This window comes from Physella acuta, unplaced genomic scaffold (assembly GCF_028476545.2).
Source record: "Physella acuta isolate Inbredline_101_S28 unplaced genomic scaffold, ASM2847654v3 ptg001029l, whole genome shotgun sequence".
Lineage (NCBI taxonomy): Eukaryota > Metazoa > Mollusca > Gastropoda > Physidae > Physella > Physella acuta.
Window position 1 is genome coordinate 2,561 of NW_026732546.1, and position 23,923 is coordinate 26,483.

General features: G+C 41.3%; 3 protein-coding genes across 3 annotated transcripts; 1 reads left to right on the plus strand and 2 right to left on the minus strand.

The window, feature by feature from the left end:
* Positions 1-6,385: 6,385 nt before the first annotated feature.
* Positions 6,386-7,042, minus strand: LOC131954796 (uncharacterized). Its single transcript, XM_059318583.1, has one exon. It carries the CDS (start codon positions 7,040-7,042, stop codon positions 6,386-6,388), a length of 657 nt encoding a protein of 218 aa, XP_059174566.1.
* Positions 7,043-7,051: 9 nt separating this feature from the next.
* On the minus strand, positions 7,052-7,600 carry LOC131954788 (uncharacterized). Its single transcript, XM_059318571.1, has one exon. The coding sequence runs from the start codon at positions 7,598-7,600 to the stop codon at positions 7,052-7,054; it is 549 nt and encodes a 182-aa protein (XP_059174554.1).
* Positions 7,601-8,197: 597 nt separating this feature from the next.
* On the plus strand, positions 8,198-20,843 carry LOC131954797 (uncharacterized protein TM_0508-like). The gene is made up of 7 exons (XM_059318584.1): positions 8,198-8,307; positions 8,514-8,586; positions 9,103-9,213; positions 9,649-9,765; positions 11,953-12,183; positions 12,631-12,766; positions 20,261-20,843. The coding sequence occupies exons 2-7, from the start codon at positions 8,521-8,523 to the stop codon at positions 20,503-20,505; spliced, it is 906 nt and encodes a 301-aa protein (XP_059174567.1). The 5' UTR covers positions 8,198-8,307; positions 8,514-8,520; the 3' UTR covers positions 20,506-20,843.
* The last annotated feature ends 3,080 nt before the right edge of the window (positions 20,844-23,923 follow it).

Consider the following 23,923-nt stretch of genomic DNA (forward strand, 5'->3'; position numbering starts at 1 on the left):
TATCCGACTTTTTCATTCTGTCGGAGTAGGATGTCTTGCCGCCCCTAATAAAATTTAGATACGGGTGATAGCCTCAATCAACAACCAATGTTGCTATACAACCATGCAGGTGTTTACGTCTTAACACTGGAGTCAGAAGAGTAGCAGGAAGCTTTACCTGAAATACAAAACACGTTTTTCATCGCTTATAGTAGAGTGATCGCTTGCATTATTGTGATGTATAGTATTTATTTTCTACTTTTTAGTTCAATCAGAAAACGTGGGGTTTTTTTAACTTTTTTAATGATAATTATTTTTATAAATAAGAAGGTTGTTAGCACTAAGCTAACACCATCCTTTATCCACACCAGGGACAGTAGTCCTATAGTCCACTGGTGATTACTTCAAAGAGGTAAAAAAAAAAGTAATAGGAAAAGCTAACCGATTTTTTGGTATGCTAACGAATATATGGAAATCAGGAGAGATTAGCTCAACTACCAAACTTAGCATGATTCAGGGTCCAGAGGCGTAGCAAAGGTGGGGCGGGGGTGAGGTCCGCACCGGGTAACATCTTATAGGGGGGGTGACACCAAGGCAAAAAATTGCAAAATGTACGGAAGAAAAATGCATTTTTGCCAGTTGCATTAATACTTAATTATAGTTAAGTAGTCTTTGTTAAAAAAAAGGTGGGGGGGGGGTGACACGATGACGTAAACGCACTAACTATAGAGAAAACAAATATACATCTAACTGTATTATTAACAGACTAAAGATAAACATCGTTACTCTTAAGTCTGCAGGGATTAAAGCTTATTCACATACATGTACGCATATTTGGCATATATTTAAATTATAGGCTTATGTAGGCCGATATATATATATATATATATATATATATATATATATATATATATATATATATATATATATATATTGTTTCTTGGGGTGGGGGTGACACCAAGAAGTGCAGCACCGGGTGACACCCGACATAGTGACGCCACTGTTAGGGTCCTCGAGTATGGCTCGGAATGTTGGAAAACCGTAAATGGGAGTTAGATGCGACTAGAAGCTTTTCAGAACTAGTGCTTGCGGCAAACATTGAGAATCGTATGGCCAAACTCTATCTAAATAAGGAATTAAAAACAACACTCATTCAAATGTTAATAGCAATTATCAGACACAGAAGGTGGAGATGGTGGGTCATTTGCAAAGAATGAGTTTAGGGCTGCTCAAAGAAGGACACCACAGGGCAAGAGAAAACAAGGATGGCGAAAAGAAATATGGCATGGAGACGATCAATGGAGAAAGAGTTGAAGGAGAGAGCCAAACATTCCAACAGGTAGAGAATATAGCTAGACATAGCATGGCCCTCACTTGCTGGTGGCTCGTGCACCCAATAGGCGTTGAGAGATGTTAATGATGGCCAAAAACTTTTAAAACATTTAGCAGGGGCGTAGCGAGGGGGGGGGCTGGGGGTGCGGACCGCACCTGGTGACACCATTTAGGGGGGTGACACCAAGGTAAAAAATAGCAAAATATATAGAGAAAAACTTGATGGGGGGGTGCAAATCGAAAGTTTGAAGGGGGGGGGTGCAAATCGAAAACTTGAAAGTTTGTCCCCGGGAAGGGTCGCTATGCCTCTGGGGGGGGATGACACCATTAAGTGCCGCACCGGGTAACACCCGACCTCGCTACGCCACTGACATATAGTATATGTTGGTGCTAAGTCTAAGTGAGTTTTTGGAGATATTATACATAAACTAGCTTTCGCTAAAATTCGCTCATTCTGAGATTTCGTCACATTGGTTTTATGGCATACCAAATCGACAACAATCGCTTTAATAAATAGTTTCTGTACTAATACTGTCATATATTTGACCATTTTTACATTAAGCACAAGACATTTATTGAAAATTGTATTTAATCGCCAGAACAGCGCAGAGTAAATCCTGCTAGTGAGTTAAGCATTTGTATGTAAATTTTATTCCGAAGTTCATGCTTTATACATTATTTTAGTTTACATAACTATAAATATAAATGTAATATTGTTTCTATATATTTATTACGCAAGTTCTAGTAATTTTTTTTAAAATTCCCTTTCAAACCTGACGATCTATAAGGCAAGCGAAGTAAAGTTCACTCGGCATATGAAGAGATAGTGTGGTCAGCACTATGCCCAGCCTAATTTACTTTCCCTAACTTGAGTTAGGTACCCATCAAAGTTAGGTGGACTCAGAGACGGTCTACTGACTTGAACCCGGATTCGAATTCGATACTTTCGGGTAAGCAGTCCATCTCTCTACCGCTAGACCACTCCGTCCTACAAGTAAGTATTACACAAGGTCGCAATTTTCATACAGCAAATGTTTCATGGCACATTTTACCTGTGACTTTCAATGAGAGCGAGGATGCCTTAATTTAAGTTGTCTAGAAAATGGCTAATTATGAGGACGACTTAATTTAAATTGTCTAGAAAAAGGCTAATTATGATAATGAAGACTAAGCTAACTACTGCTGCGTGTTGTAGTATCGTTGTCCGCATAACAGCTGTTGAAGCTTGTAACGAAATGTAAATGAAACATACAGAGAAGTGAATAATTAGTAACCTTGGGATAATCGGACTGCATGCGGGTTGTATAATTAATTAGAGGCGTTGGAACAACGAACACGTAATTAGAAGAATTGGAACAACGTTCACGTAATTAGAGGCGTTGTAACAACGTTCACGTAATTAGAGGCGTTGTAACAACGTTCACGTAATTAGAGGCGTTGTAACAACGTTCACGTAATTAGGTGAGTTGGAACAACGACGTTCAAGTCATTAGAAGAGTTGGAACAACGAACACGTAGTTAGAAGAGTTGGAACAACGAACACGTAATTAGAAAAGTTGGAACAACGAACACGTAATTAGAAAAGTTGGAACAACGAACACGTAATTAGAAAAGTTGGAACAACGAACACGTAATTAGAAAAGTTGGAGGGAGGGTGACAATAAATGAATAATCGTCCTTCGCGAACTACTGATAGTGTTTTAAAGAAAACACTTTCAGTCGCAGCATTGGTAGTGTCAAATCCACAAATTATGAAATATGAAAAGTATTGAAAAAAATTCATAAAAAACGTTTTAATAACAAGCTTTTATGTGATGATGCACTAAAAAGTAGAAAATAAATTATAGACTACTATTTAAATAACTATAAAGAAAAGCGTGGGTCACTTTAGTACCTATTGGATACCTTTACTAATATTTGAGAAGAGACCCACGCTTTTCTTTATAGTTACTTAAATAGTAGTCTATAATTTATTTTCTACTTTTTAGTGCATCATCACATAAAAGCTTGTTATTAAAATGTTTTTTATGAATTTTTTTTTCAGTACTTTACATGTTTTATTTACAATAGAGTTACATGACTAAAAACCATTGCGCGCCTACTGAACATCACGTTCAGTAGGCGCGCAATGGTTTTTGAACGCAGCCATTGAAGCTATTGAAGGTGATGACGCGTGTGGTGTGGTTGCCTAGACGTGCCTACTTATTCGGTCCAAATTTTTATTAATTCATAAAAAAATAATTAGGCATCCAATTAAGTCAAATTTAGTTTCAGATTGCATTGTCTTCATGTCTTGACCCACGTGCCAACTGTGAATCGTATCTGTCAAGTAGAACTGTCCGAATTTTCACTCCTGCGTTTCCGTCTAGACTGACGACAGACAGAGGAAGTGAGTTAAATAAAAGCTTGTAATAAAACAACTAAATAGCGGCGTATGCTACACCGCCGGTCGGCTTGTATTAAATAATACGAGCCGGCCCGCGGCATAACATACGCCGCTATTTAGTTGTTTTTTTTTTCTACTTTTCAGTAATTCATAATTTGTGAATTCGACGGTACCAACGCTGCCACTGAAAATATTTCTTTAAAACACTATAAGTAGCACATTATGGACCATAACCTTCCCCCCCCCCCTTCCGTCGTCCCCCCCCCCCTCCCCCCTACGTTTAAAATCGTTTCAAACTAAATTATCTGCCCCTAATAGTCGTCACTAAACCTGGCTCTGTTTGTAAACATTTAGAGTGAACCACAGCTCACTAAGACCATGTAGGGTTGGGGGTGGTAGGGAGCGCGTTTACAGCTTGTTTTCTAGCGTCTCCCAGAAGAGAATTATATATATAGATAACACCCTGAACTCTACGAATCCAAATTAAACTTTCTCGAATATTCTAATATAAAATTACGAGGGATGGTAACTCAGGACATAGATAATATTTGTTATCCATTTTTAATTACTTAAACTTTTTATAATAGAATAGAATCTCGTAAAAAAAAAGAATTGCACACCAAGTGAAAAGTTTCCCTTTCAAACCTGACGGTTTCCGTGACCTCGGCATATGAAGAGATAGTGTGGTCAGCACTATGCCCAGCTGCCTTTACTTTCCTTAACAGGAAGTTAGGTAACCATCAGAGTTGGGTGGACGGTCTACTGACTTGAACTCGGATTCGAACTCGAGACTAACGGGTTAGCAGTCCAGCTCTCTACCGCTAGACCACTCCGTCCCTCACCAAGTGAACGCCTAATAAAATGTGTATAAAAGTGCGGAATATTACTCAAAATTTGACAGAAGGTAGAAAATTAGATCTTTTACTTACGTGTGAAATTTCATACTTCTATCTAAAATAGTACGCATCTTATAGGCTTTTGAAAAATTCAAAGTAGAAAAAGTACCACTTCCGGTTATCGGAAATCGCTCAAAAATTGATCAGGATCTACGATTTTGATAAAATACTTATATATGAAATGTCATCAACCTATCTGTAACGGTACTCAAGTTATCGTGTTTACACACAGACAGACACACAGACACAGAGACACACAGACATACGGACAGAATTGCAAAGTCCAGTTTTTACGACTCGATAACGCATAAAACGCCAAAAGTTTATATATTTGTATTTATAATTTTTGCCTGATTAAAATAAGTCCTCTATACTCCGGATGTGATGAAGGACTGAGGAGTAAAACGGTGAAAACTGTCAAAATGTCATGTTATTTTTGTGCACGATTACAATACTTTCTCTATACTTCGTATATACGAGAAAGTAAAAATGTTAGCTAAATTACTATTTTATTAATAGTAATTATTTGTTAAATATTTCTAGCCTTAATAAAACCGTGAGTCATTTTGTAAGCATTTCACAAAAAATATTCAACTTTGGTTGAAAAGATATGCTTTCTGGCAACAACGATTTTGAAACCACCTTTCCAAGCCTATTACCAGTGTTGCAATGCAGTAAGTTTGAAAGCAACAAATCTTGTCATTATAAGATAAAAGTAAAATATTTGAAGAACGCATACCAGTTGTAGAAACTAAGCTCATGTTTTCATGACGAATCACAAATGATAAAAGTAAAATTAGAGTTGTTTTTTTTTTATGTGAATCTGCCGTTTTACCAAACCCGGAAACCTGACTACGCCCCTGCCAAATTGTGACATAAACAAACAACGATCAACACGAGTAGTGTAAAGATCATTTTTAAAACGTCTTACCTTTGCTGGTACTCGAGTTCTAGTGATTAAAAAAAATCACTGGCAGACCCCACAAGTTTTGTACGCCCAACCAACAATTGATCCAACTAGATGAACATCTGCTCTCTGCATCTAACGTGTGCTATAAATAAACAAGGCTTATTTCAACTAGGTGAAAGCAATAAGCAATGCCTATTTTTGTTCTTCGTCTCTCTCTTTCTCTCTTCTCACTCTTTCCTCTTTCTCTCCTTACTCCCTCTCTCTCTCAAACTACATCTTGCTCTATTTAGATTTCCATTGCTTCTGTATACTTCACAAAGGCTAGTATCATCCTCAAGAAGGGGAGAGAACAAAATACACTATTTAAAAATTATTTTGAAATTGTAAGCATGTTCAACGAACTTATTTTAACGTGCATAAAAGGTTGGATAAACATACTGCTGTCGGATCTACTAACTAAAATGTTATGTGGACTAATCTTAACTTAATGCAGTCCCCTATTATACGATACATTATTGGGCTTGACTCATAATTTAGTTACTTAAATGTGTGTTTAACCCTTACGTGCAGTTAGTACGTCACAAAATAGAAGGTTGTAGAAGAAAAGTTGATTTGAACTTTATTCTCTTATTCCTTCTCTCTCTCTCTCTCTCTCTCTCTCTCTCTCTCTCTCTATCTCTCTCTCTCTCACCTTCTCCGTTTCTTTCGCACTTTTTTATAAGCCATATCTCTTTCTCTCCCTCCCTCTCTCCCTCCCTCTCTCCCTCCCTCTCTCCCTCCCTATCTCTCTCCTTTTCTCTCCCTTTCTTTCTCTCTCTCTTCCTCTTTCTCTCTCGTACGCAGTTTCAGCGTCTCAATCAATACACACTAGAGAACCAAACTTTATTGGTGAGTCTCTAGACCCATCATCCCACCAGACCCGTGGGTCATCCCACCAGACCCGTGGGTCATCCCGCCAGACCCGTGGGCCATCCCGCCAGACCCGTGGGCCATCCCGCCAGACCAATGGGTCATCCCGCCAGACCCGTGGGTCATCCCGCCAGACCCGTGGGTCAGGACACCAGACCCGTGGGTCATCCCGCCAGACCCGTGGGCCATCCCGCCAGACCCGTGGGCCATCCCGCCAGACCAATGGGTCATCCCGCCAGACCCGTGGGTCATCCCGCCAGACCCGTGGGTCAGGACACCAGACCCGTGGGTCATCCCGCCAGACCCGTGGGCCATCCCGCCAGACCCGTGGGTCATCCCGCCAGACCCGTGGGTCATCCCGCCAGACTCGTGGGTCATCCCGCCAGACCAATGGGTCATCCCGCCAGACCCGCGGGTCAGACCACCAGACCCGTGGGTCATCCCGCCAGACCCGCGGGTCAGACCACCAGACCCGTGGTTCATCCCGCCAGACCCGTGGGTCAGACCGCCAGACCCGTGGGTCATCCCGCCAGACCCGTGGGTCAGGATACCAGACCCGTGGGTCAGGACACCAGACCCGTGGGTCATCCCGCCAGACCCGTGGGTCATCCCGCCAGACCCGTGGGCCATCCCGCCAGACTAATGGGTCATCCCGCCAGACCCGTGGGTCAGGCCACCAGACCCGTGGGTCAGGACACCAGACCCGTGGGTCATCCCGCCAGACCCGTGGGTCAGGACACCAGACCCGTGGGTCAGACCGCCAGACCCGTGGGTCATCCCGCCAGACCCGTGGGTCATCCCGCCAGACCAATGGGTCATCCCGCCAGACCCGTGGGTCAGGCCACCAGACCCGTGGGTCAGGACACCAGACCCGTGGGTCATCCCGCCAGACCCGTGGGTCATCCCGCCAGACCAATGGGTCATCCCGCCAGACCCGTGGGTCAGGCCACCAGACCCGTGGGTCAGGACACCAGACCCGTGGGTCATCCCGCCAGACCCGTGGGTCATCCCGCCAGACCCGTGGGTCATCCCGCCAGACCCGTGGGTCAGGACACCAGACCCGTGGGTCAGGACACCAGACCCGTGGGTCAGGCCACCAGACCCGTGGATCATCCCGCCAGACCCGTGGGTCAGGCCACCAGACCCGTGGGTCAGGCCACCAGACCCGTGGATCAGGCCACGAAGCATCTTAGTCCTCTTACCATAAACAATGACACGTAATACTTAATTGTATTGAAGCGAATTCCTTCCTTCACTAGAATTAAGAGCGAAGGAGAAAAAGAATCTCCATGTTATAGTTTTTCGCATGGGACCCAAACATTCCTAAAATCACAAAATATATTATTTACATAATTAAAACCTTCAATTAAATTACACCACCAAATGCAACATTGGAAACATGTCAAATAAAAACAGAAAGAATAAAATTAGACCATTTAATCGCTTAGTCCCCCACCCACCCAGAAAGTTTAAGTCATTCTTTCGCCCTCCACCCCCCCCCACCCCCCCCCCCCCCCTAAATTGCCTGAATGAAAACCTGGCCTCTGTTTGTGTGTGTGTGTGTGTACCTGCGTGTGTGTGTGTGTGTGTGTGTGTGTGTTTATCAACGTTTATATGGCCTGAATGTCTAGAATATTTAGACGTCACAGCTATACTTAGTAACCTTACGTCAGCGCATTGCGTGTTATCTGTTATCTCCACTTTCAGTGTTCTAATTTGAAAACAAAACTTAATCGGAAATTTCCGTTTAGGAAAAGGCTTAGCCGTTATTTCAGAAGCAGTTCAATCTTGACTGTGGCAATAGTTGACGTGTCGACGTTTTGTTTTGATTGTGTTGTTAGCAGTGTCGATATTAGCACAACCACGGTGAAAGTGATCGACTTATTACAAATAAGGTAAAGTTAAAATTCAAGAATAACTTTTAAAATAACGTGAGGAGCACTAACTCATTATAAAGGGTATTATTAGTCTGTTGTGTTGGTGTTAATTCATGTGTTGTTTTTTTTTCGTAAAATAGTCAATTTCTTCATTTTGACTTAAGTTTCGGTCTTTCAAAAAGGCCTGTATATATTATTTCGATCACCTTTTTTCAATGATTTAGGTAGGAAATGACTGGGTTACATACGAAAAACTACAAATTGGAGTTTGTTAATGAAGATATCACCGACCTGAAGGTTTGTAGATTCTATTAGAGAATAAACAGTTCGGCAATTATTTGTAAACAATTATAATAATTCAAACAGCTGTTTTTTTAGAGAGATCTTTTCCTTGAGTGCCGGAGGCACAAGTGCAGTGTTTCTTCCATGCATCTCTTCGTTCGGGGGGGGGGGGGGGTCATACGAGGGGATAGGGGTCAGCACAATACCCACCCGCCTTAGTTTCCCTAACATTAGTCAGGTACCCATCAGAACTGGGTGGACTCGTGGGTCTGAACTCGTGACTTTCAAGTTAACATTCTAAGTTCTATCGTTCGACCAAGTAGTCCTCTGTATAGATATGGCTAAGAGCTTTCATCATCGGCATGAAAGATTGTTCTCGCTTAATGCGTCTAAAATAAAGATTTATTTTAAACATACACTTGGGTAGTTAGAAAGGGAAATATGGCATGTGCTAATGTTTAGTTAAAGGTCTACAAACCGTGACACATCACAACAGGGTTTCATATGACTGTTTGTCTTATGTCACATAAGGTGGATGCTATAGTCAGCTCCATTCATCGGAGTAAACAAATGACGTCATGCTGCCTCTCAAGTCGCGTGCGGCAGAAAGCTGGGAGCAGCGTGCAGGAGGAACTGAATCGTGTGAGTTCAGATCTTTCTTTAAGTCTTTATCTGTGTGAGTACTATGTTGTCCAGGTGAGGTCAGATCTTTCTTAAAGTCACTGGGTGAGTACTATGTTGTCCAGGTGAGTACTTCTATATTACCCAGGTGTGATCAGGTATTTCCTAAAGTCACTCTCTTATTGAGACCTTTATGGCCCCTGTGGTCAGGTAATATCCATCTTGATGATTCACTTTTTTAATTGTGTTGTATTTCTTGAACACGTGTTTTTAATGATAATAAAACAAACATAGAATGTCAAACGGATGCAGTTTTAGGGTGGTTGTAAATCGTACAGTTATTTAAAACAAAAACGTCCAATACACCTCGGTTAGATACGTCTTTGCTCGAGTTAACAAAAACTGCAAACAGCACATATTAAAACATGTTCTGATAGATTTGATTTCCATCCTCAGATGAAAGGTGAGCTGTGGTTTGGTCAAGTGGTCAGCACAGCTCCAGGTCAGCTTAAAACTCGTGTGCGCAGCATCCTGTTCGTGTGTCTGTTGGCGTGGAGAGAAGGGAACGATGAGGTGGGATTTTTTAAAATTTACTCCCCCTATGACCCAGGTTGTTAGGATAATATTGCAAGACCACGCATCATCGGATTAATGATTCGATTATTAGCCGACACTCAAACCACTTCATGCTCAGTGACGGAAAAATTTTTTAAAGTAAATACTTGGTTATAGACGTTTGTGCCCATGAATCATTGGACAGATGAAGTAGAGTGTATCTGTTGCAATGATCTCGCCTCACCAGAGGGTATGTCCAGCCGCCTTGGATTCCCTAACGTTAGTCAGGTATGTTTCTGATCTGGGTGGGGCGTCCTACGTACACGCGCCCGGGATGCGAACACGTGACTTTCGGGTTAGCGATCGTAAGCTCTATCATTCGACCACGTCGTTCCCTATCATTAACGGGTTTTCATTAAGTCGGGATTTAAGATTGATCTCGTTTAGTGCGTCTCAATTAAGAATATATGTTAAATATACAGTTAGTAAAGTTCCCCTTCCAAACCTGACGGTCTATGGGGCAAGTGAATAGTTCAACTGTTTCTGAAGGGGTAGTGTGGTCATCACGATGCCCAGCCGCCTTTCCCTAACGTGAGTTAGATCCCCATCAGAGCTGGGTGGACTCAAGAACGATCTATTAACTTGATTCAGGATTCGAACTCGAGACTTTCGGGTTAGCGATCTAGGTCTCTACCACTAGGACACTCCGTCCCAAACATACAAGTAGAAGTTGTTTCTAAAAATAAGGTCGGCATGTGGAAGACACGACAAACAACTAACAGTTAACTGTTTTACAAGCTAAGACATAACATGTCTGTCGCTTATCAGCTGAGATAACACTTGAACGAGTACACATTTCAGGCCAGAGTTTTCGTTTACGTGTTGTTGTTTTTTTTTATGTTGGGCTCTGCGGCTATTATAAACGGGTTTTTCCCATTTTCAAATGACAGATTGTTTTATTTAGCTCACATTTAGAAGAACCCGGAAGATATAGTTCCTATTTTATTCTCATCGGATATCCTTCAACCACTGGGGCCATCCATAAATGACGTCACGCTTTTTGGACGATTTTTACCCCCCCCCCTTCCACTCCGTCACACGTCGTCACAAAAAGCCAGACCCCCCTAAAATGACGTCACACCTCAGCCTACAACCAACCGCCCCCCTCCCCTCAAAATTGCAATAGTTTTCGAAAACAGTTTTAATAAAACTAAAACTCGTTTTCTAACATTGCTTCTTTTGTAATGCAAAAAAGTGACGTTACACCATCTGAACCCCTCCCCCTCATCACACACCGTCACAAAATTACAGACCCCCCTCCCCCCTACGAGTGTGGCGTCATTTATTGACGACCCCACTACACCTCTAACTCACTCTTTCAAATCCCTCGTTTTCTCAATACCTCTCTTTACCTCTCAACTTTGCTCTTAGTCCATCTCTCCATCACTACCTCCCTTCTCCTCAAGATGTCTATCTCCCTCTGTTTCTTAAAAGTTGTCGCTATCGTTCTTTTAAGCAATATCTCCCTTCCCCATCTTCATCTCTCTTTCGCTCTCTTTCTATATCTTTCCCCCTATGTAGCCGTACCCAAGTGACTAAAACCCTACACATGAATCTCCCTTGATGTATGCCTATCTCGATCATCACTACCAGAACTATCTGTCTTATGTTATACATGTCATCCAACTTCTAGTAACACATGTCAGCCAATGTCATGTACACTCAATGAAGACACACATTGGGGGAAGTTAGCATGTTTATGTTTTAAACTACGTACTGTATTGTTTCATATATTTGATCAACCTCAATTTGACATTTGTAATAACACGATTTATATTGAAAATAATTATGTGTTGATTTACTTTGTGTTCTTTTACTTTAAGTATGTTCATTTACATTAATTGTGTTCATTTACTTTGATTGTGTTCATTTACTTTAATTGTGTTCATTTACTTTAATTATGTTCGTTTACTTTAATTGTGTTCATCTACTTGAATTATGTTCAGTTATTTTAATTGTATTCATTAACATTGTGTTCATTTTCTTTAATTGTATCAATTAAACTTTAATTGTGTTCACTTACTTTAATTGTGTTCATTTACTTTAATTATGTTCAGTTACTTTAATTGTGTTCATTAACATTGTATTCATTTACTTTAATTGTATTCATTAAACTTTAACTGTGCTCATTTCCTTTAATTGCAGGCAATAAAATCAGTGGTATACGAGTGCTTGGAACTGGCGTCCAGTAAAAACTACACGAGCATTGCATTCCCGGCACTAGGCACGGGCGGTTTTAAGTACCCCCAGCACAAGGTAGCACTGGCCATGTGTAAAGGTGTAGTTGAGTACTTCGTCATGAATCCCGACACGTCACTGAAACATGTCAAGGTCGCTCTACCCCTCAGTGACAAGACGCAGCTTAAGTCTGTGCAGGTACGAACTATGATACTGATCTTCTTCTTCTTCGTTCTTTATTGTAGTGGTGAAAGGGATTACCTCAATTCCTCCAAAACAATCAAGTATACGTGCCTACTGGTTATGCGCCTTAAAGGCCGTTTACTCCGAGCTCAGCCTGTTTTTCTTTTTGGATTTGCTTCCATAGCCTTTGTCCAACCAAGAACAAACTACAAGGCAGCAGTTGTTTGATTTTGGAGTTGATGTCCCCAGCTATTTAGCGTCATCTGCCCTAACTCGAGACTTTTTCATTTTAGCAGCCATGAGCTTTACCGAATAGACCACGCCGACCCCTAATGAAGCTAATGAGTTTAATCTAAAATATATAGAACTAGATTATATCAATCTTAAATTTCTTATATAATATTTTTTAAAGATGAGCAATGTTTGGTTCTATTGAAGTATTTGTTTACAAACTCCCAATAGTGTTTCCTGCAAACAGCCGTGGCCTTCCTAGAGGGCGTGAACTTTATTGATCCCGACCAATCAAAACTCACCAGCGTGTCAATCAATGGTGTCGGTGCCTTTAATGGCCTTGAGGGTCAGAGAGTTCAAACGTCAGGTAACTACTCCCACGCTCCTATTTTGGAAAATTAAATCGTGTCTCGTGCAGGGGCGTAGCAGGGGGGGGGGACATATGTCCCCGGGCGCCGACCTTGGGGGGGGGGGGGGCGCCAAAATGGGTTGGAAAAACAAATTGAAAGTTTGAGTGGGGTTGGGGGGTGTAAATCAAAAGTTCGAGGGGGGGGTGCAAATCGAAAGTTTAATGGGGTGGGGTAAGGGGGGGGGGGGTGTGGTGGTGCAAATCGAAAGTTTGTCATCGGGCGACGGGAAGGGTCGCTACGCCTCTGGTCTCGTGGCTTGATTTTAGTAGTTTATCCATTAGACTTGGTTTATTTACGAGACTATCTGTACAACTCTAGACACCAAGTTCGATAATCAATCCTTTACCATATATATATATATATATATATATATATATATATATATATATATATATATATATATATATATATATATATGTAACTAGGGTAGGCCTAGCTACTAGTTACAAATCTGTTACAACTGATAACGAACGATAAGCCGCGACGCAGTATTACAGTCTGATGCAACCGATAGCAGGTGGCTTATTGGATCGGACTGATAACAATCTCAAAGCCAACGCGTGCTATTTTGGGAAACGGTACGAGGGGATTCAGACGGCCTGTCAACTTTGATTGATAGGATGCAGATGTTTTAATCGGGCTGTACGTTAGAACTGCGCAACTAGTAGTCGGAGACATCGATTACAAATATCGATGAATACAAGTACAAGGACGAGTACGAATACAAGGGATAAATAGGAGGGGACGGCGGAGCTCTTCCCTTTTCGATCGCTCGCTCTCTTCATCGCTCGCTTTAGATCAGTCAGTCTGTGTGACATATCAAGTTGGTTATATTGTGTTAAGAAGGACAATAGACATGTGGATTCAGTTATATGAAGCCTAGTGAAGACTGTTAGGGGTCAGTTGATTCAGACTATTATTGTGAAGCATTCCTGTTGATTCATTGTGTTATATTGAAGCATTTCTTGATTCATGTAATAAAAGGATCAATAGCGAACCTGCATCTTCGAGTCTTTCTACTGTAGTCGATGTTGTGTAGCATGAGTGGTTAAACTCGTTACATTTGGCACTACAGGCAAATAGTCTCGTAACATGTGGCGTTGCGAGCAGGGTAACTGTTAGCTCGTTACAATTGGCGTCGTCGGCAGTTAACTGTTCGCTCGTTACAATTGGCGTTGTCGGACAGGATGAATTCAACTAGACTTGCCGTTTGAGGCACCCATAGTCAACCTTGTGCATAACTGTGTTTAGTGTGTGTGTGAATTCGGACATTCAGGAACTGTGAAAATTGAGGAACGAGGAAAATTTTTTCATACACACACGGTAAGAAAGAACTCTTTTTTTGTTACTTACGGAATAAAATGTCTACTCTGGACGAGAAGCAGACCCATATAGTGGTCCTACCCAGAGAGTCCCACATTAACAAATTTTACGGGGACGGTGATCCAACTTTAACCAACAGGTTCAGTGAGGAGGTCAAAGCGGCCTGGGCCTCGAGAGGCATGTCACCAGAGGAAAGATTAAGACTGCTGATGGGCAGTATAGGAGAGACGGTCAGGGCAGAGGTCAAATGCCACGATAAAACCGTCCAATCAGATCCAGATAAGGTGCTGGATCTGATTATGGAGACCTTTGGGGAGAGACGGTCGGGATCGCAACTGCTGTCAGGGTTCGTAGGCTTAAGGCAGAGAATGGCGGAGAGTGTGATGGAGTACTCACACCGGTTGAACAGGGCCTTTGATGCGGTAAAGGGCAAAACACCTGACATTGATGTGCGCCTACTGAGGGACCATTTCATCGAGGGGCTAGCAACCCCGATCTTAAAGAGAGAGTTGAAAGAGGAGGTCCACAAAGACCCGCAGTTGACCTTCCTTCAGGTCAGGAACTCAGCGATCCGCAGGTCCGAGGATGAGGACCAATCGAACTGTTCGGTGGACAAAGTCTCTGTGCCTGAACAGAGACAATCCCCACCCACAGGGGCCGACACGATGGAGACCATGATGGCTCAACTGTTGGCCCACCTAGATAAGGTTGACCAACGTTTGGAGAGGTTAGAAAGCAGGTCAACAGCTGAGAATCAGGAAAAGAACGGGACAAAACAGAGACGGGTTGGACGGCCGCGTCCTGCCAAGCCATCACTCCAATGGACGGCCGACGGTCGACCAATTTGCTTGTCCTGTTCACAACCCGGACATATGGCACGGTACTGCCAGGGAAACGGTCGTCCTCTGTAAGGCAGGGCCAGGCTACAGAGGGGCGAGGTTATGGCCCAAGAAGCAAAATGATGGGAGTCTGTCCCGAAATGGTGATTACGATTGGGGACATCGCGGTGAAGGCAATTGTGGATACAGGCTCCCAGGTGACGACAATCACGGAAAATTTTTACACCAAATGGATGAAAGGAAAAGACCATAGGTTGAGGTCTGACACATGCATGCGCCTGACGGCAGCTAATGGACTAACCATTCCATACTGTGGTTATTTTCTGGCGGATGTCGTGGTGGCGGGACATAGGTTGAAGCAGGTTGGGGTGTTCGTTACGAAACACAACCTAGAGACAAATGTGTCAAATATACCTTGCCTGTTGGGCATGAATATTCTTGGCCAGTTGCCAGAATTTCTTACAAATATTGTCGGATCGACCACACCAGGTCGGGGATCCAAGTTGGCCAGGTTTGCCAAGACCAGAGGAAGGATATCAGTCCCGGCAAACACGGTCAAGGCAATCACATTACAAATTGGTGATAGAAGTGTGAATGGTGATGTGATGATAGAACCATGTGGCGCCGCACTGAGGGCAGGCGTCGTGTTACTGCGGACATACACATCAGCGGAAAATGGACTAGTTCAAGGATTAGTGGCAAATGTTTTGGATGAGGAAATTTTTATACCGCCTAATACTCTGGTAGGAGTACCACAGAACGTCGAGGTACTAAGGTCGGCACAGTGCATTGAACTGAGCAATACCAGCAGTAATGAAGTAACAATTAGGTCGGTCAATGTGACGGCCGAGGTGAAGAAAGAGGATGGCCGATCATATACATTCCCGGAAACTGAGGACCCAAAACTAAATGAATTGTTGAATAAGTACAGGGATATATTTGCCTCGTACGAGGGTGATTTGGGTTACACGGAAGTAATAAAACACCAGATACCCTTACTACAAGACAAGCCGGTGGCGCAACCTTATCGAAGATTACCACCGAGTCACTACTCTGCGGTGAAGGCACACCTGAACGATCTACTAAAAAAGGGAATTATTACAACCAGCACTAGCCCGTATGCGGCACCGATAGTAGTGGTAAAAAAGAAGTCAGGGGAGATAAGACTGTGTTGTGATTACCGGAAATTGAACAATATCACAAGAAGGGATGCATTCCCCTTGCCTCGTATTGATGAATGTCTTGATGCGTTGGGGGGAGCAAGATTTTTTTCTACCTTGGATTTGGCTAGCGGCTACCACCAAGTGGCCATGCACCCCAACGATCAACATAAAACTGCATTTATTTCTCCACTGGGACTGTACGAGTGGACCCGTATGCCGTTTGGTCTAACTAATGCACCTGCTACATTCCAGCGAGTAATGCAGAGTGCTATGAGTGACTTTCTATTTCAAATAATGTTGGTGTACTTGGATGATATTCTAGTTTACTCAAAAACTTGGGAGGACCATCTAAAAAGATTAGAACAAGTGTTTCTCCGTCTTAGGGAGATAGGAGTAAAGCTGAACCCAGACAAATGCTGCTTCGGTTTGAAATCGGTACATTTTTTGGGTTACGTGATTTCGTCGGATGGCATCGCCACTGACCCAGATAAAATTGCAGCTGTTAAAGAATGGAAACAACCAACAACTACGGTAGAGGTCAGGTCATTCTTGGGTTTTGCTTCCTATTATAGAAAATTTGTGCCTGGTTTTGCAAAAATTGCCGCACCATTGCATGACTTGGTAAACAAAATGACAAAGAAACACAGTAAGGAGAAAAAGAAAGGCAAAACACAACTGATAGGTGAATTATGGACTGAGAAATGCCTGAACTCGTTTAAGCTACTGAAAAAGGCTTTGACAGAGGCGCCGATATTAGGATACGCAGACTTTGACAAACCATTTCGGCTAGAAATTGACGCCAGCTCTAAAGGTCTGGGAGCTGTGCTATCACAACAACAAAAGCAAGGTTTCAGGGTTATTGCGTATGCCAGTCGAGCTCTGAAGGGATCAGAGAGGAACATGACAAATTACAGCGCCATGAAACTAGAACTTTTGACATTAAAATGGGCTGTGACTGAGAAATTCAGGGACTATCTATTAGGTGCTAAATGTGTGGTATACACTGACAATAACCCCTTGAGTCACCTAAAGACAGCAAAGTTGGGATCCATCGAACAGCGATGGGCAGCAGAATTGGCACTCTTTGACCTGGAGATAAAATATCGCCCGGGGCGGTCCAATGGCAATGCGGACGCTTTATCAAGGAATCCTTACGAGAGACCGGGCGATGAGGAAGAAACACTGACAGGAATATGTGAGGTCAGAGCGTCAACAGATATCCCTCATGGGGTACAAGTGATGCAAAACGGGCAGACCGGGGTGGAGCACATATCCACAGAGCCCGGACTTATGGACAGTAGTGATTTTAACGGCCTTAATCACCAAAAGATAAGAGATGCCCAGAGAACGGATAGTGGCTTACAACCGCTATTGAAATACGTCCAGGAACAAAAATTCCCAGGAAGAAGGGAAAGAGAACAATTTGGTCGAGAAACAAAGAAAATACTGAGTCAGTGGGACCGTCTCAGTATAGAGGATGGTGTTCTCATGCGGAGAATTCATGACCAAATTGATGGGACAATACACCAGGTGGTGGTGCCTGGACAATTACGAGAAGAAGTGCTAAGGTTGGCACATGACAGGGCAGGACACCAGGGTCAGGACAGGACGCACAAAATATTACGACGGAGGTGTTACTGGCCCAATATGGAAATGGAGGTCAAACACCATTGTGAGGCTTGTGTGAGGTGTCAGCATGCGAAAATGCCAGTTGTCAAAATGAGACAGCCAGCAGGACACCTACTAGCGACAAAACCACTAGAGATTGTGGCTATGGACTTTACGTCGTTGGAGCAATCATCGGATGGGACGGAACATGTGTTGGTAATGACTGATGTATTCACCAAATGGACTGTGGCGGTGCCCACACGAGATCAGACTGCCAAAACAGTGGCAAAGGTATTATAAGAACATTGGTTCATCAAATATGGCATACCAAGACAATTACACTCTGACCAAGGAAGGGCCTTCGAGTCAGAAGTAATCAACCAACTGTGCAGCCACTACGGGATCAACAAATCTAGAACAACCACATTTAATCCGAAAGAAAACGGACAGTGTGAGCGGTTCAACCGCAGCATGCATGATTTGCTGCGTACTCTAGAACCTGAACAGAAAAAACGTTGGCCGGATTTTCTCCCAGAGTTGGTATATCTATACAACTGCACCCCCCATGCCACAACCGGCTTTTCGCCGCACATGTTGCTGTTCGGACGGGAGGCTCGACTCCCTCTTGATTTGTTCCTAGGAAAAAGGGAGAGTATGACTGGCTCATACACCGCACTGGAATATGTGAATGAACATATGAGAAGAATTAGAGAAATGTACAGGGTAGTACAGGAAAGACTAGAACATGAATCTCGGCGAAGGGAACCGCCGGTACAGACAAAGGACCCGCCACTCAAACTGAACGACAGGGTATTACTGCGTAGCCACCCGTTAGGCAGAAACAAAATCCACGATCTCTGGGGACAGGAGATATGGCAAGTCGTGGAGATGCCTAAAGTAGCAGGTGGCCCCTTTTAAGATAAGACCCATCGATCACGCCAAACCGGATCGGTGGGCGAACATTGCTCAATTGAAGAAATATTGGAATAGGCAAGAAGAGCAGTTACACACAGAGAAACCTAAGACAATTAGGGAACCGGAAGTTACAACGGAAATTCACATACCCATCCCGGAACCATATCACCATCAACAGAACAACGGCGATACACAAGTGGAGGATAACGGCAACAAAGAGGATCCCGTTCCTTCCAGAAGCAGAGAGACAGTAGACCATCAGATAAGTGGTCCGCGGAGACGTTTGAGGACCAGAAGGAAGACGAAATTTTTTGTCAGCAACCATCAATTCTTTCATGGTCGCGCTGGTATGAGAACAGACTGTTCAAAAAGCTATAAAAGTGAACTGGTGAAGGCACCAAATGGAAAGGGTGGATGTGAATTCTAGAACTGTTTTGTGTCTCAGGAAGATGATGTAGACACAGTTGATATGTGAAATAGGTATAACGGTCAATCGTATACGAATGGGACGTCGTGGATAGTGAGTGGAACAATAAAGTTTTTTTTACGATTGTGCGATTGACTTTGGAGGAGTGCACCTGCCAGGCGTTGTTTGTGGTTGAAAACACACAAAAAAAGGCAGGGGTGGATGTAACTAGGGTAGGCCTAGCTACTAGTTACAAATCTGTTACAACTGATAACGAACGATAAGCCGCGACGCAGTATTACAGTCTGATGCAACCGATAGCAGGTGGCTTATTGGATCGGACTGATAACAATCTCAAAGCCAACGCGTGCTATTTTGGGAAACGGTACGAGGGGATTCAGACGGCCTGTCAACTTTGATTGATAGGATGCAGATGTTTTAATCGGGCTGTACGTTAGAACTGCGCAACTAGTAGTCGGAGACATCGATTACAAATATCGATGAATACAAGTACAAGGACGAGTACGAATACAAGGGATAAATAGGAGGGGACGGCGGAGCTCTTCCCTTTTCGATCGCTCGCTCTCTTCATCGCTCGCTTTAGATCAGTCAGTCTGTGTGACATATCAAGTTGGTTATATTGTGTTAAGAAGGACAATAGACATGTGGATTCAGTTATATGAAGCCTAGTGAGGACTGTTAGGGGTCAGTTGATTCAGACTATTATTGTGAAGCATTCCTGTTGATTCATTGTGTTATATTGAAGCATTTCTTGATTCATGTAATAAAAGGATCAATAGCGAACCTGCATCTTCGAGTCTTTCTACTGTAGTCGATGTTGTGTAGCATGAGTGGTTAAACTCGTTACATTTGGCACTACAGGCAAATAGTCTCGTAACATGTGGCGTTGCGAGCAGGGTAACTGTTAGCTCGTTACAATTGGCGTCGTCGGCAGTTAACTGTTCGCTCGTTACATATATATATATATATATATATATATATATATATATATATATATATATATATATATATATATATATATATATATATATATATATATTAATAGAGAGAGAGTTATTTGTGAATTACACGACTCATTATTTTCAAATAGCAGCCCCACCCCATTCAGCCCCCGACATAAAACAATTGTTATAAAATCTAAACTTTAACCTACCACTAACAAATGTACCTGTACAGAGAGACGCCAGACACAGCTGCCGTCGTTGCCATCAGTGACCACTGCTCTGGTCAACACGTGTGCCGACACAATGACCGGCATGCCTGGTGCTGTGTTCAGCCTTGCAGGCAGTCCGATGTCTGGCATTTCCTGGAGCGTCTCGCCAAGCTTCGATCTCAAACAGGGAGCCTTCATGGTTACAGCTACTGGCAAGGTTCAAATAGGCCCGTTTTTAAAATCGTTACTTTTTGGTGGGAAAAGTTAATTATCATCTAACTTGCTTTAAATACACGGGAGTCTTGTAATTTTTTAAAAATCATTAACCTTTGAATAACAAATATGTTTTTTATCCTTTTTTTCTGACTACATTTGAAAATAATATAAAGGCAATGGGCTTACGTAGACAGATTTCATAATTTTAATTGAATTATTCTTGTATTTTTACATACATATTTGAATGTCTTGATAAAGATGTGTTATGTTAGTGCTAGCTTAATGTTTCAGAACATTTTACTTCAGAAAAGACCCTAAAATATTGTCATTTAATTACGGCGATTTCTGCTAAACAGGATGTTCGTTAAGAAGCGAACATTTCACTTACTAAAAACGATGGTTTCTGCAAGGATTCCCTCCAGAGATTCTTTCTTTCATCTCTTCGAGGGAGAACCACCAAGTATATATATATATATATATATATATATATATATATATATATATATATATATATATATATATATATATATATATATATATATATACCTACCTTTACTAGTGTCGGCCCTCCTCCTTTAATTGTTTCAAGTGCTGCCATTAGAGAAAGAAACCCCCTGATTCCTTCAATGCATCTCGCCACCTACTTTAGACATAAGGTGGGTCGGCCGGGTCCGGACTCGAACTCGTGACTTCTGGGTTAGCAAGTCCGTGGTCTATTTGCTGTCCCCGTAATAAAAGATGTTCTGAAATATACTGTTCTTGTGTTTTTTATATTCGGTAAGCTTTGTACCCTCTCCCCTCCCGGCTCCATGAAAGATAAAATTAATCCAAGCAAATATTTATATATTTTTATTTCCTCATGTACTCGTCCAATCTGAAATCTATGCTACACATTTTTTATTGATTGAACCGAGACTTGTGAATAGTAGTTCCTTTACATGTGTATATGTAAATGCCTATATATATATATATATATATATATATATATATATATATATATATATATATATATATATATATAATGCTCTATTTCTGGAAATGTACTGTTTCTGTGAAACCTGTTTAATTAAAGGCCAGTTGAATTTCCTTAGTTGTCTTATAATTATTTTAATAGTCCAAACATATTGTAAAGCCGCTGGGGTCAATTTAGGCTAAATTATAGTTAAAGCTAATTATTTAAAAAATTAATAACTTGATAAATAAATTAAAATTTAGATGTTCTACAGTTTCGAAATTTTTGTAGTAATATTTTATTTGTATGCAAGATAAATTATGGAATAAATGACGTCAGTTTAGACAGAATTAACTATCACCAAAGATAATACAATTTGTCTAAAATTATATTAACCTATTTAGTTATATCTTTGTAAAAACATATCTCAATATAAGTAGGGATATATTAGATTGAATTATCTCAGAAACAATTAGCACAAAGAAATATATTTACAACATAATATACATTTTACAATATATACATTGTACACAATATACATTGTACACAATATGCATTTTACACAATTACGTTCAGGATAATGTTTCACCGACATGTGTACTCCATCAAAATTGTGTAAATGTCAGAAAAATTCATATCAAAGACATATGTATCTCAAAACGTAAATAAATAAAGTTCAATCAATCTCTTTACAAAATGTACTAAAGACATAAGGAGATCATCAATTTATGACGTCACGCTTTTAAGACGAATTTTACCCTCCCCCATCCTTTCCGTCATACATTGTCACAAAAAAGCCAGGCCTCATCCCACCTACAATGACGCAGAGGCGTAGCGATGGTGAGGGGGGGGGGGGGCAGGGGGGTACATATGTCCCCGGGCGCCGACCTTAGGGGGCGCCAAAATGAGTTGTAAAAACAAATTAAAATGTCATTTTAGCTGCATTTTTGCAATATAAATTGGTTGAGAGGGGGGTGCAAATCGAAAGTTTGAGGTGTTGGGGGGGGGGGGGTGCAAATTGAAAATTTGCTCCCGAGGGGGGCGCCAAATTGAAAGTTTGTCCCCGGGCGCCGGGAAGGGTCGCTACGCCTCTGCAATGACGTCAAACCCAAGTCTACAACCCCTTTTCAAATTATAGTTTAATTTCTTCAAACATCGATTTCTTTCCGAAGCATAGACTGAGGTCGATGTAGGTTATACTAATACTACATATTCTCTTACAATTTACTTAAATTAGTTTTCAAAAACGCGGAGAAAAGGTTGAAATTCAGTTTCTTACATTACCTTTTAAAAATGCAAAGGTGTGACGTCACACTATATGGGGGGGGGGGGGGGAACCCATCCCTCCGCATTCGTCACAAAATTATGAACCCCACCCCCTACGAGTGTGACGACCCCTATCTCGGGGGGAAATAATGTAAGAATTAAATATACCTCAATCTAAAAAAAAAATTAATAACAGATAAATATATTGCATTAGAATGTAGATAATATAAATGTATAGGGCCTACTTCAGTTAAAACTTTTTTAAAGACAAATATGTTTGAATACACGACATTATATTAAATAGATTTAACTGTCAGGAAAACAGTCATTAAATCCAAGATATATCTTATTTAATGTATTAAATGTATTACAAAATGTATTTAAAAAATTTAAAAATTAAATCAAATAAAAAAAAAACACGTTAAAGAGAAACACATCAAAAGATAACACATCCGAACCTATTATGCCAAAAATTGTTTCTCAAAATGTTTACTGTGAAAATTATAATTACAAGTGGCAACTGTATGCTGTTATAAAACCTGGATACACATAGCACGTCAATGTGTTTAACTCTACCGACGTATTTCATTATTTTAAAAGGTTAAACTGTATTTTATGGAAAGTGAAGTTTTTAGAAAACAATAATGGATTGTGTCTACAATATGTCTAGTCCTTGAGTAATAAACGTTGGACATTGTGCAGGTAATTTGAGGTAGAAATCTCTTATATAAGTTTTTTAATGAGTTAAAAAAAATTTCTTCTTCTTCGCTCCTATTTTTTTTAATGTTGGGAGGGTCAAGGGATTCCCTCCAACACAATTAAAGATAACGTGCCAACTTCTTATACGCCTTATAGGCTGTTCTTCTTCTTCGTTCTTAATTTTTAGTGTTGGAGCAAAAGGAGCCTTATCTTCCAGAGGTTTTGTAATCTAGACTTTTTCGAATTTTTAACAACCATGAGCTTTGCCGCCCCCACCACGCCTCCAACACAATTAAGGCCATTGACTCCGATAATAAGTTAAAATGTCTTCATACATTGATAAACATGGTGGTTTATATAACTATATATATATATATATAGTTTTATATATATATATATATATATATATATATATATATATATATATATATATATATATATATATATATATATATATATAGTTATATATATATAGTTATATATATATATAGTTATATAGTTATATATATATAGTTAGTGAGCATTTATACATCACAAGTATAGCGCTGTACTT